Source organism: Monodelphis domestica, chromosome 8 (assembly GCF_027887165.1).
Source record: "Monodelphis domestica isolate mMonDom1 chromosome 8, mMonDom1.pri, whole genome shotgun sequence".
Lineage (NCBI taxonomy): Eukaryota > Metazoa > Chordata > Mammalia > Didelphimorphia > Didelphidae > Monodelphis > Monodelphis domestica.
Window position 1 is genome coordinate 46,006,610 of NC_077234.1, and position 20,964 is coordinate 46,027,573.

General features: G+C 42.6%; 1 protein-coding gene across 1 annotated transcript; it reads right to left on the minus strand.

The window, feature by feature from the left end:
* Window positions 1–4,610: 4,610 nt before the first annotated feature.
* Window positions 4,611–6,526, minus strand: LOC100011313 (actin, cytoplasmic 1). Its single transcript, XM_016425212.2, has one exon. It carries the CDS (start codon window positions 6,403–6,405, stop codon window positions 5,278–5,280), a length of 1,128 nt encoding a protein of 375 aa, XP_016280698.1. The 5' UTR covers window positions 6,406–6,526; the 3' UTR covers window positions 4,611–5,277.
* Window positions 6,527–20,964: the final 14,438 nt, after the last annotated feature.

Consider the following 20,964-nt stretch of genomic DNA (forward strand, 5'->3'; position numbering starts at 1 on the left):
CACACAGACACACGCCTTCTCGTTAGGTGGGTGTGAGCTTTCTCTCCATCTCCGGGACGGCCAAGGACACAAAGGTGTTGAAGCCATCCAGCCTCCAGCCTTTGTCCTTCTTCACAAAGTCACAACTGCCTGTGCTGGGGGACGTTCAGACAGGGCCTGGACCAGTGTCCCATGGTCCTGCGGTGGAGGCTGGGGTCAAACTCAGCCTCCACCAAAAAATGAGGAGAATAGGGGCAGAAGCCCAGGCTCAAGGCATCCTTGACGCCTTGATCTCACCAGATCTTGATCTTTCGGTCTCCACAACACCACTTCTGTCCACACAGGGACCATCTTATTTGTTATTCATTCATTTCAGTCTTGTCCGACTCTCCCTGACCCCATTTGGAGTTGTTTTGGCAAAAAAAAAAAAAAAAACTGGAGCGTTTTCCACTTCCTTCCCCAGTTCATTTTATAGAGGAGGAAATTGAAGCAGACAGGGTGACGTGAATTATCCAGGCTCATACAACTCAGGTACTGGAGTGCTTTGCCATTTCCTTCTCTAGCTCACTTTCCAGATAAGGAAACTGAGGCAGACAGGGTGAAGTGACTTATCCAGGTTCACACAGCTCATATACTGGAGTGCTTTGCATTTACTTCTCTAGCTCACTTTCCAGATGAGGAAACTGAGGCAGACAGGGTGACGTGAATTATCCAGGCTCATACAGCTCAGATACTGGAGTGCTTTGCATTTCCTTCTCTAGCTCACTTTCCAGATAAGGAAACTGAGGCAGACAGGGTGATGTGAATTATCCAGGCTCATACAGCTCAGATATTGGAGTGCTTTGCCATTTCCTTCTCTAGCTCACTTTCCAGATGAGGAAACTGAGGCAGACAGGGTGACGTGACTTATCCAGGGTCACACAGCTAAGATACTGGAGTGGTTTGCCATTTTTTCTCCAGCTCACTTTACAGATGAGGAAACTGAGGCATACAGGGTGAAGTGATTTGCCCAACGTCACATAGCCACTAAGTGTCTAAGATCAGATTTGAATTCATTTCCCACAGCTTGGCACTTTTTCTACTATGCCACCTAGCTCCTATGTACTTAAAATCACTTTAGCTCCCAAAGTATTTGTAAAATAATATAGACTTAAAATTTAGAAAGTGTGCTACATTCTTATATATGGAAATAAGACCTTCCAGGGAATGGGATGTATTGTCAGTGATCAGATGGGTCACAGGCAAGTATATTTCAAAATCTTTTGAGAAAATTTCTTTTCTTTAAATAAACAAACATAAACAATCCTTACCTTCTGTCTTAGAATGAATACTAAGGATTAAGAAGAGCTGTAAGGGGGAGGCACCTGAGATTAAGGGACTTGCCCAGGGTCATACAACTAGAAAGTGTCTACAGCTAATTTGAACCCAGGTCCTATTATTCAAGTACTAGTTCTTTTCCCATAACTCTTGCTTCTGTGGAAGGGAGTTTTGGGTCTTTTTACCTGGAAAGACAGTGATGAATTTTTCTTTGAATAAAATAATTTAGAGGCAGGACTCCTTCCCCCCTCCTCTCCTCAACCTCAGGCAGTTGACAGCTGCCCTCAACACTAAGGAGCAGCTTTGTGATCATTGGGAAGTCTGGCAGTCTCACCACCAGTGTGGATGGAGTCATTTTCATATCCAATCCCAAGCCTGGTGCTCTACCCACTGGGCTACCTCCCTGCCCCCATTCTTCCCTTGCAAAGCCCCTGCTTTGGAAAGACGCCCCTCTAGGAATCCATTCTCTACATAGGAATCTTCCACTACCATTTCCCTGGTTCAAGATGCCATGATTTCTGTGGTCTGGGCCCTCCCTCTCCCAGCTAGGGCATAGCCTTTGAGAGTTGGTATGTCCCAAAAGTGTGTCCTCCTGCAGCCTGTTGGAGATGGACTTCTCCATCCCTCAGGCTGGCCCTCAGATGATGGGCATAAAGTACGTCCCCTGGGCCCATCCTCAGACTCCTTCTAACTTGGGAAGACTTATCTTACCATCCATTGGCCCAGCCTCCAAAGATACCTCCATGCCAGGAAGAGGCATCCAAGGAGGGTCCAAATCCTACCTCAGCCACTGGACCTGGGCAAGGCATTTCCCCTACTTGCACCTCAGTTTCCTCCCCTATAAAATTGAACAAGTTGTACTAGATCACGTCTAGAGTCTTTTGTAGCTCTCAGGCAATCACCTTGGACTCTCACCCTTTCCTAGCCTTCCTGTCTCTGCCTCCCCCCCCAAAAAAATTCCATCTTGTTTTAGTTTTAGTCATTTCCCCAGCCGGGATCTCCACACAGATCCCTTCTGAGACGTCGTTCTTCCAGCCTCCACCTGTTACAAGCCCAGGTTAATTTCTAGGAAGTCCTGTTAGGCTGAAACAAAATCTAACAACAAACTTTTTAAAAAATACTTTTAAAGAGAAGCCCTAGTGCTGAAGATGAAGACACCTTCCTGCTCCTCCCACTGGCATTTGGAGCTGATGCTTAGCCATGCTTCCACTGACCAGGCTCACAGCTGGAAGCTTCTTGCTAGGAATTTGTGCCGGGCTTATACAGACAGCACCCCCACGTGCATTGTCAAGGGCAGCCAGGCTTGGTGAGCCCATGTGGAGAGGGCTAGGATTAGGGCATTAAGAATAAATGAGTTGAAAGCAAATCAAATCCCCTGGGCTAATAGGCTTAGACACAACACACACATGCAAACACACATGATATGTGAAACCATCCATGGAATTTGGCCCCCTGGGAGCTGGGATCTGAAAGGGAGTCTCCACCGGTGGTGGGACCACCAGACTTCCCAAGATCACAAAGATGCTCCTTGGTATTGAGGACAGCTGTTGTCGAGGAGAGGAGGAGGGAGGGCGTCCTGCCTCTAAATTATTTCATTCAAAGAAAAATCCATTAATGCCCTTCCAGGCAAAAGTACCCCAAACTCCCTTCCATAGGAGCAAGAATAGTGGACCGAGAGCTAGTCCTGGAAGAATAGGATTATAGATTCAGCGCTACGATCGTCAATGATTTCACCTCCCTGAGCTTGAGTTGTCTCCTCTAAAAAATGAGGAAGGGGACTTAGAAATCATCCAGTCCCTTTCCAGTTCATAGATAAGAAAATCAAGACCTAGAGAAGAGATTTCACAAGTTTACACTCATTTTAAGTGGCAGATCTAGGACTTGAACTCAGGTCCACCAACTCCAAACCCAATGCTTTTTCCAGGCACTCAATGCATGGTCCTAGTATAATAGCATACTACCTCCCCCTCATTTTACAGATGAGGAAACTGAGATGCGGGGAATGGAAATAAGTTGCCTAAGTTTAAAGTGGTGAATCCAGAAACTGAACCCACATTCTCTGGCTCCAAGGAGAAGCCTTCTTCCAGATCCTTCAAAATTTACTAGCTGGGAGGCAGCTAGGTAGCTCAGTAGCTAAACAGTCAGGTCTAGAGACAGGAGGTACTGGGTTAAAATCTGACCTCAGATATTTCCTATCTGTGTGACCCTGGGCAAGTCACTTAACCCCTTAGTCCTTACCAATTCTAAGAAGGAAGGTAAGTTGATTTTTTTTTAAACCTCACTAGCTAGGTGATCCTAGGCAAGTTACTATATTCCTATGTGCCTCAATTTCCTCCTCTGTAAAATGAGAATGTTATAAAGTTCAAATGAAAGAATCAATGTAAATCCCTTGACAGATCTTAAAGTGCTATGTAAGCAACAGTAATTATTATTTTAAGGCACAAATTCATGTCAGTATGAAGATGTAGCACCATAACAGGGAACTCCATGAATATTCCCTGGGGTCACAGTGAGCTGCATCAAGAAAGAGCAAGGCCAAGGTTGGTAGTTTGTTTGAGTTTAGAAGTTTGAGCTACAGCCAACTAGGTGCCCACATTAAGTCTGGCACCAAGATGCTGGTGTGCCTCCTGGGAGCACAGGGCTATGGGCTGCCTAAGGAGGATCAGGGCAAGGTCAGAAAAATGAAGCAGACGAGAGTCAATGGGCAAATCAGGATGGACCCTTATTCTTCTAGCCTAGATTCAGTCTCAAAAAACAAATAAATAAATAAAAAGGAAATTGGGGAAATGAAAAGAGGGGAATATGAGAAGCACAACAAGAATGAGAAAAGAAATATTGCTTCTGTACTGTATTTTTCAGTTTTTAAAATGATACACATCAATTGTTTCACTTGACTATGTAACAAAATAATGGCAGAATGGGAACTATTTATCACCATTTCATAGATGTTGAGGTTAAGACATAACAACTTGTCCAATGTCATATAAATGGGAAGCAACAAATCCAGCTCAAGTTCCACCTTCATCAAGAGGTCCTTTCCTATCTCCACATCTCCCCAAACCTACCTGTACTAAAGTCTCTTCTCTAAGATGTCCCCAGTGAGAGAATAAAAAGAAGAGAAAACAAATTTTTAACTGGAGGACATTTTTAATAAAAAAAAAGAACAGCTTCATTGTTAAGCCTAGATAAAATGAAATTAGAACTAGAATCAAAGTTACTAAAATTTGAGAAAAGTTGAAGAACCTCTAGCCACTGAAAATCTCTACTTAAAAAAAGAAAGAAAGAAAATCTCTACTTAATGCAAAACCTCAAACTTTTTTTTTTTCTTTAACGTGTGCACTTTTATTTGAACTGGTCTTAAGTCAGTGTACAGGTAAAGCTCCTCCCCTCCCCCAAGTACTGGCACCAATCTCATTAACTCCCAGGGAGACTGTTAAAGTCTTCATTCACATCTATGTTGGGGGCAGGGAGAGAATTTAGGGAGCCATTCATTATGGCTGACAATTAAAAAAAAAAAGAGGAACAAGTATTAAGGCGGAAGATACAAAAAGTTTTTTTTTTAAGGATTACATAATTTACACGTAAAGCAATACTACTGCCACCCCCCACCCCCTCCCCCTGATCTGGATTTATGTTAAGTCGCTCTGCTCCTGTGGGAATAGAGCAAGACAGCCTTCATAGAGGCAAGTAACTCTGTAACAATGCATTATACAATATTTGGAATGACTTATTAAAAAAAATGTACAATCAGAGTCCTGAAGACGCACTGTAGAACTTTGGGGATGTTTGCCTCCAACATTACTTTAGACTGCTCATCACCTTCACCGTTCCAGTTTTTAAATCCTGAGTCAAGCGCCAAAAAAACAAAAAACAAAAAAACAAATAAAGCCATGCCAATCTCATCTCTTTTTTTGGGCAATTATCATGTCACACCCTTTGACAAAAAAAAAAACAACCAAGAAAAAAACACCAACAGTCCATTTAGAAGCATTTGCGGTGGACAATGGAAGGCCCAGATTCATCATACTCCTGCTTACTGATCCACATCTGTTGGAAGGTGGAGAGGGAGGCCAGGATGGAGCCTCCAATCCAGACAGAGTATTTGCGCTCAGGTGGGGCAATGATCTTGATTTTCATTGTGCTGGGGGCTAGGGCTGTAATCTCCTTCTGCATCCTGTCAGCAATGCCTGGGTACATGGTGGTACCACCAGACAATACGGTATTGGCATACAAATCCTTACGGATGTCAACATCACACTTCATGATTGAGTTGAAAGTAGTTTCATGGATTCCACAGGACTCCATGCCTAAGAAAGATGGCTGGAAGAGAGCCTCTGGGCACCGGAACCTCTCATTGCCAATGGTGATAACCTGACCATCAGGGAGCTCGTAGCTCTTCTCCAGAGAAGAGCTGGATGCAGCAGTGGCCATCTCCTGCTCAAAGTCGAGGGCCACGTAACACAGCTTCTCCTTGATGTCACGCACGATTTCCCTCTCAGCTGTGGTGGTGAAACTGTACCCTCTCTCGGTCAGGATCTTCATGAGGTAATCCGTCAGATCACGGCCAGCCAGATCCAGACGGAGAATGGCATGGGGAAGGGCATAACCTTCATAGATGGGCACAGTGTGGGTCACACCATCACCGGAGTCCATCACGATACCAGTGGTACGACCAGAGGCATACAGGGACAGCACAGCCTGGATGGCAACGTACATAGCTGGGGTGTTGAAGGTCTCAAACATGATCTGTGTCATCTTTTCTCTGTTGGCTTTGGGGTTCAGGGGGGCTTCTGTGAGCAGTACAGGGTGCTCTTCAGGGGCCACACGGAGCTCATTGTAGAAAGTATGATGCCAGATCTTCTCCATGTCATCCCAGTTGGTGACAATACCGTGTTCAATGGGGTACTTCAGGGTCAGAATACCTCTCTTGCTCTGGGCCTCATCCCCCACATAGCTGTCTTTCTGGCCCATACCCACCATCACACCCTGATGTCTGGGGCGCCCCACAATGGAAGGGAAGACAGCCCGAGGGGCATCATCTCCTGCAAAGCCAGCTTTGCACATACCGGATCCATTGTCAACAACGAGCGCAGCAATATCATCATCCATGGCGAACTTTGAAGTGGCAAGTTTAAACCTTTAAGAGAGGAGGTGGTGCCGCACCTGGAGGCAGGGGGGAGGCAAGTGCACGCTGGGTGAAAGAGCTCACAGCTCAAAACCTCAAACTTTTATCTAGTAATATGTTCAAACATTATGGGGCTTATGAACAATAGTATATGTAGTAGTCATTTCATTTGAAGGTTAATTCTTCTCCGGCAGACTCCAGCACCATGTTTCAACTGCCTCTCCATAGAAAATTCTTTTGTTTTCCATGGTCTTCTTTCTCCCATGGAACATCCCTGTCTCCCATTGCTAAGTTCCTCCTAGGACCTCCATTTTGAGGAAGGGGCCAGTCTTGTCATCCTTCATTCCTCAACTGCCTCTGCTTCTAGCTGTCCCCCTCTCTACCCTCAGCTTTTCAACTCCTTTTTAAAAATGTATATTTTATATTATATAACAGATACTTTTTATATAAAATATAATTTTTGTATTATATATTATATTTATATATTGTCATGTTTTATTAGAATGTAAGCTCCTTGAGGGCAGGGACTATATTTCTTTTCTTCTTGTATTTGTATTTGTATCCCAGCTCTTAGCTCAGAGCCCCCAAGTAGGAAACATTTAGTAAATGCATGTTAACTTGACTTGGCCATGGCTACAGTAAGATCTAAAGTATGAAAGGTCAGACTATCTAGGAATATTTCTAAGGACAAGTGTCAAACACTATCATGGCAGAAGTGACAAGAACGGTTTTGAAGACTTCCAGAAAGGTGTTGGAGAATCCCATCAATACCTGGATGGAATGTGTGGTAAAGAACTTGAATGCCTTATCACTCAGTGAAAGGTGACAAAAAAGAAATATGCAAAATTAAATGAAGAGGACAAAACCCTTTTAGAAATTCTAGATTCCCTCAATTAGCTATTGAAAATAAAAATAAAAAGGGTAAGGCACAGGAGCCAAAGTTGCAGAAAGAGCAAAATCAACAATATTGATCAAAAACTTTACTTTTCAGGCTTAAAAAGTGAAGAAATCAGAGGAAAGAAAAAGAGAGCACCCAGAGAAAGATGGATAGGGAAAATATCTGGTCATCTGGGTGGTCACAAGAAATTCAATACAATAGAACATAGCTTCAAACCAATGAGAGGCAGAAAGCATGCACATTATTAGTACATGTAATACATGTGTTATGTATATAACATATAATGCATATATATTATATAATAATATAAAATCTATATATTGTCTAATATAACAAATCCCAGAATAGTTCCGTGAGGACCTGACTGAAACTGTGGTTTCTCTGCAAAAGTGTAATATGGTGCATCCTGGAAAAAATCCATCATTATTCACTCAAACACTTCTCGCTGGTACATGAATTGCTAGCAAAGCATTCTACTGGCCCAAGGATAGCACCTCCTCTCGCTTTTTTTTTTTTGGCATATTAAACATTTATTGATTAATTGGTTGAAGTAAGTAATACTTTCACTCTCTCCCTGAGGAAGGGAGGGAAAAAGCTTGGCTGATCTTAAAGCATTATGGAGATTACCTTTCTTAATAGAAGGCATCCCATATCTATTTACCAAAAGACCAGAACACCAGTGACCTCTCTGAATAAGGGCAATTTCAGGTTAGTATACTTTATAGAAAGAGTCATATCTATAAAATTAAAATATTGACTGAGGAACAAAACTAGCTCCCCTAAAAGTCTCGGGAGTATATAGAACAACTTCTTATCACATAAGCTGCCTGAAAGTACCATGACATTTACATGATCTTTACTGATTATTCCAATAATTCATCTGACTCAGTTGTGCATTCAGAGTTTATTCATGTCCTACAAATATATAAAATAGATCCAAGTAGAGTGAGAAAGCTGGAGGATTTGATGCCTTTGTGGAAAACCCTCTATGTAAACTAAGCCACCTATAACATAGTGGAGAGAGAGCTAGACCTGGAAGTTGGGATGACCTAGATTCAAATTTGACCTCAGATTAGTCCCAGCTGTGTGACCCTGGGCAAGTCACTTAACCTCATTTACCCAGCCCTTACCCTCTGTTTTAAGAGTTGTTATTAGGGCAGAAAGTAAGCATTTTAAAAGAAACCAAAAAAGTCACCAACATAAAATATCAAGAATAATTTGCATAAAATGTAGCACCTTTTAGGGATACCATGTAAGCCAAATTAAGCAACTCTGTCTAGTCTTAAACCCATTATAATTACTTCTAAAGAAAACTAAGTATATATAGACTCAAAGATAAAGAGGAGTCATGCCCAAATGTCTTATTAATCACTGATGTGTACAGCCCAAATGAAAAATTCATCAAATAGCATCTCTTTCTTATGAAAATGTGTTTTGGACTCAATAAAATTATCTTCTTTTAACATATGCCAAAGAAAGATAGAGGCTAAAGGATTCAAGATTGAATTCAAAGGCTAAATAGAAACAAATTACTAAGCTGATAATCATTACAAATACCTTCGTGTCCTCCAGCAGACACATCAAACTTAAGGCCAAAGTTGAGGATGTGTTTATTAAGACAACTTGCTGGCATAAACCAAAGGTCAATGGCAAGAACTCAGAAATTTCCATCTACAAAAGATTAGTCTTAACATATACTTTCAGAATTGTAAAATGGACTATAACAGATTTTAAAAGAATACTAGCAAAACCCCATACACTATTAACCAAACACTGACTATATTACCTTAAGGAAGCTATGGAAGGATTCCTGCCCCCTCATTAAATATAAATTCATAACTTACAGAAATATTTCTGGAACAAGAAGACATAATGCCACTAAGAAATAATAAAACTTAATAACAGGTACATGCCAATGGATGTGTTGAACGTAACCAAACGTAGTTTAATGCTGGGTGGTGCCCATGAAATGGCTAAGAGCCTAGAGTGAAATAAAGTCCCTCCAAGTGCAACATCTACATGAATTCAACTAACAACAAATCGACAAAAAAATCAAGCAAATAACTTACTCATATGGATTTTTTAAATTGAAATGGAAGGATTTATAATGGTAATTCAAGCCCAAGTCTTTGCCTCCATTTTGCCACCAATTGCCATATTACAGAAAGAGTACCCAGACATGTTGATCAATACAGATTATGCAAGAAAACAGCAGAGACTGGAAAACTTGTCACTATAGATTGCAAAAACTTAGAACCTCTGAAATGCCTAGACTGTAATAAACTGATAGTTAGAATTATAGAAAAAACAACTTGTGGTCCTTCACATACTAACAAACAAATTCCTGTACTACAAATACAGATCTCAAAATGTCCTTGAGAATTCGACAAATAAATAGTTTTACAACCAGTCTATTATCACAGTCAAGACTGTTGTCTTTACTTGCCCACAAAGAACACTAAGCCATAAAAACTCAGGAATGTTTTTATTGGTGTCACCATGTTAAATACTCATAATCTCCAAATAATGGAACAAAGACCTTTCAAAATCTAGGGACCTGGTAGAGAAATATGTCTTTGAGAAAAGGATGGCACACATCATCCTTATCATCTTGTCTTCTATTGGAGATGTACCATTAGAATATAAGCTCCTTAAGGGCAAGTATTACTTTTGTTTTTTCTTTGTATCACCAGATCTTGGCATAATTTCTGGTGCATAAATAGTTGCGTACTTAATACATTTTGGCTGATTGGTTAGTTGCACCAATGGAGATTCTTAACAGACCTACAAAGGATGAATTTATATCCTACTCCTTTTATTCAATATTGAAAAACAGTCATTTTATCCATTTGTGCTATACATTAAGCATGAAAAACAATAGTAGGAAAGGGATCTGTTCTAGGATCTTTTCTATCTGATCTCCATACAACTATTTTGAAAAGAATTAGACAATCATTATAGCTCAAGTCACAAATATAGAGTTGGGAATAACCTTAGAAGTTATCTATTCTAATATCATCATTTTACAAATGTGAAAACTGAGGCTCAGAGAAGATTTGTCCAAAATTACACGGGTACAGAGTAGCCAAGAAAGGACTAGAAATCAGGTTCTCTGCCTCCAAATCCCAAACTCAGATGCAATGAGACTGAGGGAAAAATGAAAAGCTAGGATATCCAATGGGGCACCTTAAGTGCTATAAAATACCATACCATATATATTGATATCCATTGATATCATCCATATCTACATCTATAGCTACCTATAACATCTCTGTTATCTAAATTATGTCTATATCATACATATTTATACCTACATCTAAATCTCTCCATCTCTACCTATATCTATATCTGTAGCTTCTATTAAAGGGTTGGTTTGGGTATAATGGAGAAAGAGTAGATGATCCCAGAAAGTAGAAGGAGGGTGAGATGGATTCCCCCTTCAGTCTTCTTTAAATATGTCTCTCCACTCACCCTGCCTGTACTCCTCTCTAATAACTGATTAATGGGTGAACCTTTTCCCTTGGGGAGAGAGAGAAATCAGCTCTCTCCCCCTTCAATATGACAAGGAAGTCAATTTAAGATAACTGACACTTTCGGCTATGGGGGGTGGGGGGGAGGAAAAGAAAATGATCTATGTCTTTAACGAATAATGCTTGGAAATGATCAAATAAAATATATTTAAAAAAAAGATAACTGACACTTTATTCTAACAAATGGTGGTTAGGGGTAAGATAAACAAGGTTGCAGTTTATAGGATGCAGGTTGGAATTTATAGGATATATATATATACACACACACACACACATATGTCTACATCTTCTATATCATCTATATAAATGATAGTCATGTCAGTTTCAATTAAAATAGATCTAGATTAGCTATAGAGATGTAGACATCTATTTAATCCTCATCATAAGTCATAAAAGTAGATACTGAAGACATTCTCTCCATTTCACAGAAATAGAAATTGAGGTTGAGACAGATTCGGTTATTTGACCATGGCAATAACAATTGATGATGGGATTAGAAATCAAGTCCAATATTTCAGATCACATGGGGAAAGTAAGGAAGATCAGTAGAAAAAAAGTGTATCGGGCTGCTTCTTATTCCTCTGACTCATGGAGCTCTAACCCACCTGGAGTAAAAGGAGGAAATCCTAAACTAACTCATCCTACTGCCATCAATCTAGGATTTGATGCCGTTCCAGTCCCAAACCTCAGGGCATTGTATTTCTGCCCTTGGGTAGTATTCTAATAGAAAATTCTTATAGGGCTGTAAAAACCATGAGGACTACCTTAAATTGTAGTGTGGTCATGTATTGTTATGGCTAAAGATGAAAGTGAGGCTAAGGACCCCTGTGGGGGAAGATCATTAACAGATTCACCAACTGTCCTCCAAAAACTAAACATATGTTACTGCAATTGATCATTGATCTCCTGATCTCAGACGCTGGCACATCATAACTCTAACAAAGGTTGGTGCCCAGGAAAGATATCGTGATGTGTAAAACCAAAATCAGTGCCATTTCTTAAGAGGAATAATGAGTAAAAGATATAGAAAGCCAGAATTGGCCTTCTAGAAATGAAGAACTTATAATTATTAGAATCGTGGAGTAATTATTAAAGCTGTAGAATGGGTTGCCTTGGGATACAGTACTTCCCTCTACTCTTATCTTCCTGAGTTCAAATCTGGCCTCAGACATTTACTAGCTATATGACCCTGGGCAAGTCACTTAATCCTGTTTGTTTCAGTGTCCTTATGTATAAAATGAGCTGGAGAAGGAAATCCAGAAAACCTCTTCAATATCTTTGCCAAGAAAACCCCAAATGGGGTCACTTTGCCAAGAAAACCCCAAATGGGGTCACAAAAGAGTTAGTCTGAACAAACCTGTGCTGAAATGACATAAAAAAATGTCTCGAGAACATGGTGATGATCTCTATTGGGCTGGAAATGGAGAACTCTCACCACTCAGGAGCCTAGAGCCCCAGGATGGAAGCTGAAATGTTGGACCAGATCTAGAGTCCAGAGCCAGGAACAAAGAGTCAAGACATGAAAAATGACCTCAGAGAAATATGGTGGATCCAAAGTTGGATTAGATATGGGGAATTTTTCCACAGAAGCCTAGATGGTTAGCTTTGGGGAATAAGAGAGAACAAAGTGTCAAAGATGACTCCAAACCTAGGAAACTAGGAGAATCATATATCTGGGGCTAAAAGGAATTTCAGAGGACATTTAGTCTAAACTTTTCATTTTACAGATGAGTAAACTGAGGCACAAGGGGTTAAATGATTTGCCCAGGTCACACAGGTAGTAAGCAGTTTAGATTTCATTTCAGGCTCTCTAACTCCAAATCTTCCTCTGCTTTCCATTTTGTGCTATCAGCAGAAATGGGAAGATCAGAACAGGAGTGGGGAGGAAGGTAAGCTTTAGGTTTAAAGGAGAAGGAGGTACCTTGCTTCCATCCTGTAATACATCTGATGGATCTACTCCCTATCATCATGCTACCATCAGTAGCAACTCAGGAATGAGATGATGCAAAGTTCCTAACTGCCAAATGAATCCATCCATCTCAAAGTTATTGGCACTTCCTGCACATCCAGCTCCACTCTAGGGTTTGCAGGAACATTTGTATTAAAGCTGTCACTGGGAAATATAGTCTACCTTTTTCTGATGTTATACTTTGTATTCTGGTTGTCTAAACCCCGAACATAAGAGCCGGGCAGGTTTGGATCAGGCCCAGATGCACAGGGAATCCATTTCCAAAGTAGCCTCTGTCCAAGTTCCAAAGGCAAAAAGCTGTCGAATTTGTCTCTTTAACTAATGGATTGTGACTTGACTTAGGGCTGTTATTCAGCAAAATGTCAGAGTTGAAAGATCTCTAAGGCGAGCTAGTCCAACCCATGACTGACCAGTTAGGTCATTGGATGGAGGGATGGATGGATGAATGAATGAACATTTGTTAAGTTATTATTAGGTATAAAGCATATGCCAAAGAGAAAAACCAATCTCTGCCCTCCAGGAGTTTACATTCTTTTTTTTTTTAAACCTTACTTTTGTCTTAGAATTGATATTATATATTGGTTCTAAGGCCTAAGTGAGGCAAGGGTTAGACAATGGGGGCTAGTTGACTTGCCCAGGGTCACACTGATAGGAAATATCTGAGGTTATATTTGAACCCAGGACCTCCCATCTCGAGATCCGGCTCTCTATCCACTGAACCACTCAGCTGCCCCCTAGGAGTTTACAGTATAATAGGGGAGACAACACATATGGAATGTTTCCATGATCTTCAGAGCAAAGCAATTCTGGGAGAGTATCATGAATTAGGATACCTGGATTTAGCAATCCAGAGAAATCTCTAGGGTAACAGGACCTTTGATTTACATCTGTAAGGGACCTCAGAAGCCTAGTCTAATTGCTTCATTCTACAGATGAGGGACTGGGGGCCCCAGAAATGAGGTGAAGATCACAGAGATGGAAGAAATAATATTTGAACTCTGGTCCTTCAACTCCACATCTCTGCTCTTTTCACTGTCTCTGACACACGCTGGCTGGGTGGCATTGAACAAGTTACCTAACCTCTCAGTGTCTCAGTTCTCCAAGACTAAATCACATTTCCATTGGTGGGGGGAACCAGAAGTTCTCTGCACTCGGAAAATCCCAAGTCTGACCAATAGAAAGAAAAGCAGCCAACTTGGTTCGGTTTTGGATTCGGAATCTTAACTAGCTTGGGACAACTGGAGATTTGTCTCAGGGCGCCATATGCAGTGGTCACTGAGAACACATGAAGACTTCTTGCCTTGTCTTCCTTCCTCCTTCCTTTCTCCCTTCCCCAGCCTCTCCCCTCCCTCTGCATGTACCCTTCCTATTGCCCCCTGGTTCTATAACTCCCCATCACAGCCAATGTTGGCTGAGGTGCATTTCATGCAGAATGGCCCCAGAACTAAATTTCCCAGTCATGGCTCTGCTCCTTCTTGCTAAGAAAGCTTAGTTCAAAAATAAACAACAATAACATCTGGTCTTTATAGAGGGCTTCAGGATATACAAAGTACTTTACATTTTTCTTCTCATTTGATCCTCACATCAACACTAAAAGGTAAGCACCATTATTATCCCCATTTTGTAGATAGGGAAACTGAGGCAGATGGAAGCTATGCAATTTGCCCAGCATCATCCACAGCTAATAAGCATCTGAGGCAGGCTTCTAATTCAGCTCTTCCTGACTCTGCATCCTCTATCTACTACCCCATTTTGCTGTCCTAGAGTAATATATAGATATCACTTGTGCCTTTCTCACCTAATTAGGCTGACTCCACCAAGATGCTTCAGCCACAGATCCATGAAAGTCCAACAGGAAAGAATGATTTTGTGATATGGGGCAAGTCAGCTAACTTCTAGCTAGTTAAAACTCCAGCTGGAAAATGGGATGTTCCTAAGCTTAAGCATGATTTGAAAGGAAGCTGGAGGTTAATTCACTGGTGGAAAATAAAGCTATTCTTGATGTGATCATGTAGCAAACCCTGTGCTTAGGGAGGCAGCTGAGCCCCGCTCAGCCACAGAGACCCTCAAGCCCCAAACGCCTTCACTAATGAGGGCAGGAGCCCCTGAGGCCTGACAGCACCTCTGGGATCATCCATCACCAGCTCTCTGCAGGGGAAGAAGATACCTTCCTGGACGTCCTCAGGGGGTTCTCCCAGCAGATAAGGAGTGATGACATAGTGCTGAAAGCAGTGACCTCATTCATGGGTCAATGATGGGTCTCCAATGTCTCAACACAAAAGCTGCCTCTGATTTTGTGTCCATGAAACCTCCAATTTGTACACGGGGCAATCTCGAGCCCTTTCCTGACTCCTCTCAGTCTCGCTTCAGATCTCCAAACACCAAAGGATGACTAATTATGGCACTCAGCAACCATTTATTATATGCCTGTTATGTGCTGGGCACTCTGCCAAGCTATAGGTGTCCAACGGCAAAGTTCAAACCATAATTCCTGGAACAGCCAGGTGGCTCAGTGGATAGAGACCCAGACCTGGAAACCAAAGGTCTTGCGTTCAAATCCAACCTCAAACAATTCCTCGTTGTATGACCCTGGGCAAGTTATTTAATCCCAACTGCCTAGCCTTTACCTTTCTTCTGTCTTGGAACCTAGACAAAAAATAATGGTTTAAAAAAAAAACCCAATTCCAGTCCTCAAGGAGTTCACCTTCAAACAGGGAGACAACTATGGGACATACAAGATCTATACAAAGCAAATGGAAGATAAGCTCATTGGGAAGGTACTACTTTGGGCACAGAGGGATCTGAGAAAAGCCTCTTTCAAAAGGGAAGATTTCAACTGAGTCTGAAGGTCTGAAGGAAGCTGGGAAGTCAGGAGGCAGAGATGAAGGAAACATGCTTCCCCCACCATGTCCCATCCAGGGACAAGGCTCTCTCTCATTTGGCTTTGATTGCCCTGGTTGGGATTTTTTATTTGCTGTGTCTGATTCTGGCAGCAATCTGTGAGTTTAATGTGTGTGAGGAACTCTTGGTGTGGAAATCCCCTTCCCTTCTTCGAGTTGACAATTGACATTCTTAGAGAATTACTTGGGGCCCTGAAGGGTTAAATGACTTGTCTGTGGTCACTCAGTCGTCTGTCAGAGGCTGGACAGGCAGCCAGGCTCTTGGACTCCAAAGCTCATTCGTTCTCCATCAACCACGCTCTTGGTGGGGTGATCAATTTCCTTTAAAAAATGGTTCTGTGGTTCCAGCAAAATTACAAACCACAGACAGCAAGCTTAGAAATAAGATTTTCCATTTTTAAAAGCAAAACATGATGAATTGAAACAATCCCCCCAAGATGTGGCTTTTGCCAGTAAAAGGAGAAAGGAAGATGGCTGGGACCTGCCTAGGGGGTGAGTTTATGAGTGACAGCTAATCTCTAAGGAAGCTCCTTTTGGTATTGTTAGATTTGGCCTAATTTCATCTGAAAATATAATAATTTCTCCTCTAAAACAGCTTGTGGTTAGATTGCCAGAATCTCAGGACCTCAGAAGCTGTCTTGTCCAATTGAATGAGTGTTTTGGACTTGGTGGCCTCCAGGGTCCCCTGTCAGCTCCCGTCTGTGATCTTGGACAAGAATCCCCACTCCAACATCCCTGACCTCCAGGGACAGGGATCCCATTAACAAGTCAGTCCATTCCACTTTAGGAATGTTGTTATTAATTAATGTTAGTAATGTTATTAATTACTGGGAGGTTTTTCTCTATCTCAATCCTAAATTATCCTATTAAAACATCCCCCACTGCTCCCAGTTCTGTCTTTGGAGGCCAAGGAAAACCACTCTTACCAAAGTCTTCCATTACTTCCTCCTGAAGTCATCTCTTCTCCTGACTTTTTTTTTCTTAGTATAATTCTAAGAGAGAAGAACAGCAAGGGCTAAGCAATCAGGGTTAAGTGACTCGCCCAGGATCACACAGCCAAGAAGCATCTGAAGCCTACTTGAACTCAGATTCTCTTCACTCCAGGTCTGGTTCTCTTCTCATGTCCTCAGTTCACTTCAACTGAACCTCATGTGGCCTGGACACAAGGCCCTTAAACATCCTGGTTGCATGGTGCCTGGCATATAAGAGGCACTCGATAAATGTTTATTGATGATAGCCCTTCTCTGAATGTCTTCCAGCTCCTCGGTGCCTTTCCTAAAATGCTCCTCCCACAATTCAGCAGATGTGGGGACCAGGGCCCTGGACATCCAGACTATGACCTCCTCTTATCCCTGGACATGAAGCCTCTTAATGCAGCCCAAGACCCCTTTGCCAAAATAACTCCTGGTTGTTTGGAACCAGAAGCAGCAGATATTTAAAAATTCCTCTTAAAAGGATTGGTCAACAATTCCACGGAATGTCAGAGGTCTTTATGGAAGCAGACCCAGGACCCAGGAAATGTGTCTGAGGAACTGGGCCAAAGGCTGTCTTCACCTGCTTGGCTGCATTTGCCAGGGTGGATCCAGCCCTGGCCTCAATTCTTCGCTACCCTGAAGGGCAGCCAAGAGCTTGGATTTCATCTCTCCCAGGTGGGGGCCCTCCAAAGTACAGGAGGAAAACATGGAAGTCATCAAAGAGGAATGCTGCGAAAGAAAGAGCCGCCCACCAAGTTTCTGGCTTGGGTTGGTCCACTTGGGTTCCCTTGTGTCTGTGGATATGCACACTGATGTCACAAACCATAGAGCCATAGAGAAAGCCAGACCTGGAAGGAACCTTCAAGATCATCTCCCCCAAAGGCAACATTTGGGGGTCTGTGGCTAGGGCTGCACTAGCAAAGATGTGGAGAACTCCTAGGATTGTTTGCAACGTAACATGGTGTTGGATCTGGAAGAGCCGTCCAGGTTAACATTCTTGCTTTATACATGAGGCAACTGAGTCTCAGAGAAGTGCTATTTTCGATTACTCCAATACTGAAAATATCAAGATTATAGGACTGAGTTCCTTTGATCTAGACTCAGGGCAAAGGGGAAGGAAGCCATACCCAAAGAATGACACTGCCCCTGATGGATGGCAGGAACACAAACCAAAGGGGAATAGTAGAGGGAGGTCCCCCCATTTCTATCTGCTAGTGGCTCAGACATACAACCTGATCCAAGGCCCCAGCATTACTCTAGGCTCAAATCAACAGTTTTAGACAAAGAACCAACTTTTTATGATGTCATTAATAAGAAACTGTTCTATTACACTTGAGGCAAGACGGTGGAGCGGTCTGGATTGTGGAAATAAGGGTATTTTGTGGGTTGCCTAATGAGGAACGAGGAGCAAAGACCCAGGAAGCAATTTTAACTGTGGCAAAGCAAGGGATGGGGGATCCGGGCAGTGCTCAGGTTTGGGGGCAGGGGGCTCAGCATTCATACATCCTAGGGATTAGAGCTATACCAGTCAAACATGGCCTCACAAGAGAATGACAGGGCTTCAGGGTGAGAAGGGTTCTAGACCAACTACCAACCCAAAGCTGAACAAAAAAGCCTTCTACAAAATATTCAACAAATCATCCCCCTGCCTTTTACTTGAAGACCTCCAGGGAAAGGGGATCCAGAACCCCCAAAGGCAGCCCATACCATTTTTGCATGGCTTTCTCTGTTAAGGTTTTCTTCATAAGGAGTCGTCAGCTAGGGAGACACTATGGTTGTTGAAGTTGTACCTGCCATATTGATAATGTTACCAGTCAGGATCATCTATTGATAATGTTACCAGTCAGGATCATCTATTGATAATGTTACCAGTCAGGATCATCTATTGATAATGTTACCAGGCAGGATCATCTATTGATAATGTTACCAGGCAGGATCATCTATTGATAATGTTACCAGTCAGGATCATCTATTGATAATGTTACCAGTCAGGATCATCTATTGATAATGTTACCAGTCAGGATCATCTATTGATAATGTTACCAGTCAGGATCATCTATTGATAATGTTACCAGTCAGGATCATCTATTGATAATGTTACCAGTCAGGATCATCTATTGATAATGTTACTAGTCAGGATCATAGCCCAACCTTCTCATAGGACAGAGGAACAAACTGAGAATCCAGAGAGATCTTAGAGGTCAAGAGACTTGCCCATGGTCACATAGGTAGCAAATGATAGAGCCAGGATTTGAATGCAGCACCTTAACTCCAAATCTAGTGTCCTCACTACTATACCATAACCCTTGGAATTTTAACTCTAGTAAGCCCTACACAAGATCAGAGGGGAACAGAAACATGGCCTCATTGATGTTCACTGAAATGAATTGAATTATCCATTGGGATATCTTTGGGTTTCCTTTTCAAACCAAGAATACTGAGAAAACTCTTCAGATCAATTTGGATTTTCAGGGCCTCTAGTTTATATTCAATCTGGGCCACTCCTGGCTTTATTCTAACTCTACAGGACAGAATGCCAATTCAATCTAACGTCTAGAGACAGTACAAAAAGCAATGGCTCTGGATTCCAAGTCCCTGGATTCAAATCTTGGCTTTGTCACTTACTACCTGGGTGACCGAGGGCAAATCACTTAACCTCCATGGGCTTCAGTTTCCTCGTTTGTAAAATGAGGGATTGTACCAGATGGTCTTTGGTCTCTCATCTAGATTTATGAACAAGAATTTTTTTCAAGTATTTTTTCAAGTGCTGGGTGCTATTCTAGGCACTAAGGTTACTAAGACAAAAGTGAGATAGTTCCATCCTCAAGGATTCTACATTCTAAAAAGGGAAAAATAAAATATAAATAAACAAATGATCACAAGGTAAATACAGACTAAATTATGGTGTTAAGAGTCCATAGGGGTAGGAGGGAGCCAACAGGAATGTGGCCTCTTCTATAATCTCCCAAAGCTTTGAGGATAAAGAAGCCTAGAGCCAATCTCCCCACGCTTCTCACTTGGATACTCTGCCAAGTGAAATTATCTGAACTTGGCTTCCCCATCAACAGGTCTGGATTTTTCCAGGGAGCTGCCTTTGGTCCATAGCTCCTCTCCCGGGACTGGTTCATTTCAGCAGAATCACAGAATTTCAGACTTGGAAAGGACCACTGCAGCCATCTAGTCCAACCCATACCAGAAAAGCCCCTGCATTCATTTCTCATTTTCCAGCTGAATGGCCACACCAACTACCCAGCTAGACCAAAAAAAAAGGAATATTTGAGACAGCAGCTAGTACCCATGTGCTGATTCACCCACCATCCAGCCATGTCAACCACTTCTGCTCCCAGGGTTAGTTTTGCCAGCCATGCCCAGAATGGGCACTGCCCAGGCCATCCAGGTAGGGTCTGAGCAAAACAACCTTCTTGTCATCATGGCCCTGAAGCTACTCTGTTCTCAGGAGCCCCGGAAAAGAAGCCCTCATACAAAGGGGATGAGAATCATGCTCCCCGGTCTGACTAGAGCAGGCAGCTAACAGATAATCGACAACCACCACTGACAGCTTCCCGATAGGATCCAGTGGGCACCTGAAGAGAGAAGGGAGCCAAACAGCTCTGCCCAAGATGCCCTCAGACCCTGGGGCAGATTCTAGAGGGAAGTCTAGGTAAGAGAGCAACAAAGGACCATGACCTCAGTGAAGGGGCGATCAGCTGTCCCTGCCCCCCGGCCTGGGATGCCAGGGGAGGAGGCACACCTAGGAATGTGGGGAAGGCCCATCCTGCCCCCCTCCTCCAAACACACCCTCTCCACCACCTTCCCCGCCTCACACCCAAAGATTTTACTCACCGACATGAGTGATCACTGTGGCCAGCCGCTGGGTGAGCTCCTGATGGGACATTTCGTCTTCTTTTAACCAAAAGAGCATTTCACAGAGGCCCTGCCCAATAATCCTCTCGAATATTAACTGATGCTAAACGCTGGTGAGGGGGTTAAAGGGCTCCAGTGCTGAGGACGCCGCCGAGGACACGCGCAGGCACACACTCACTCACTCACTCACTCATTCAGGCACAAAGAGAGAACCACTCCCAGCCGAGAATGAGAGCCCGGCTCTCCCCCAGCCTCTCCCTCACAGCCCGGGAGTGAAAGCCATGGCAGGGGGTTATTACCCCAGAAAAAGACAAGCCAGGGCAGGAGGCAAGCAAAAAGCCCTACGGCAGCTTGGCCAAGCGGGCTTTCCGGGGTTCCACACAGCACCCGGCAGGTCTTGGGGAAATG

What these genes read in the sequence shown, in the direction of transcription:
- LOC100011313 (XM_016425212.2), bottom strand. Translation starts at nt 6,405, where the DNA reads ATGGATGATGATATTGCTGCGCTCGTTGTTGACAATGGATCCGGTATG.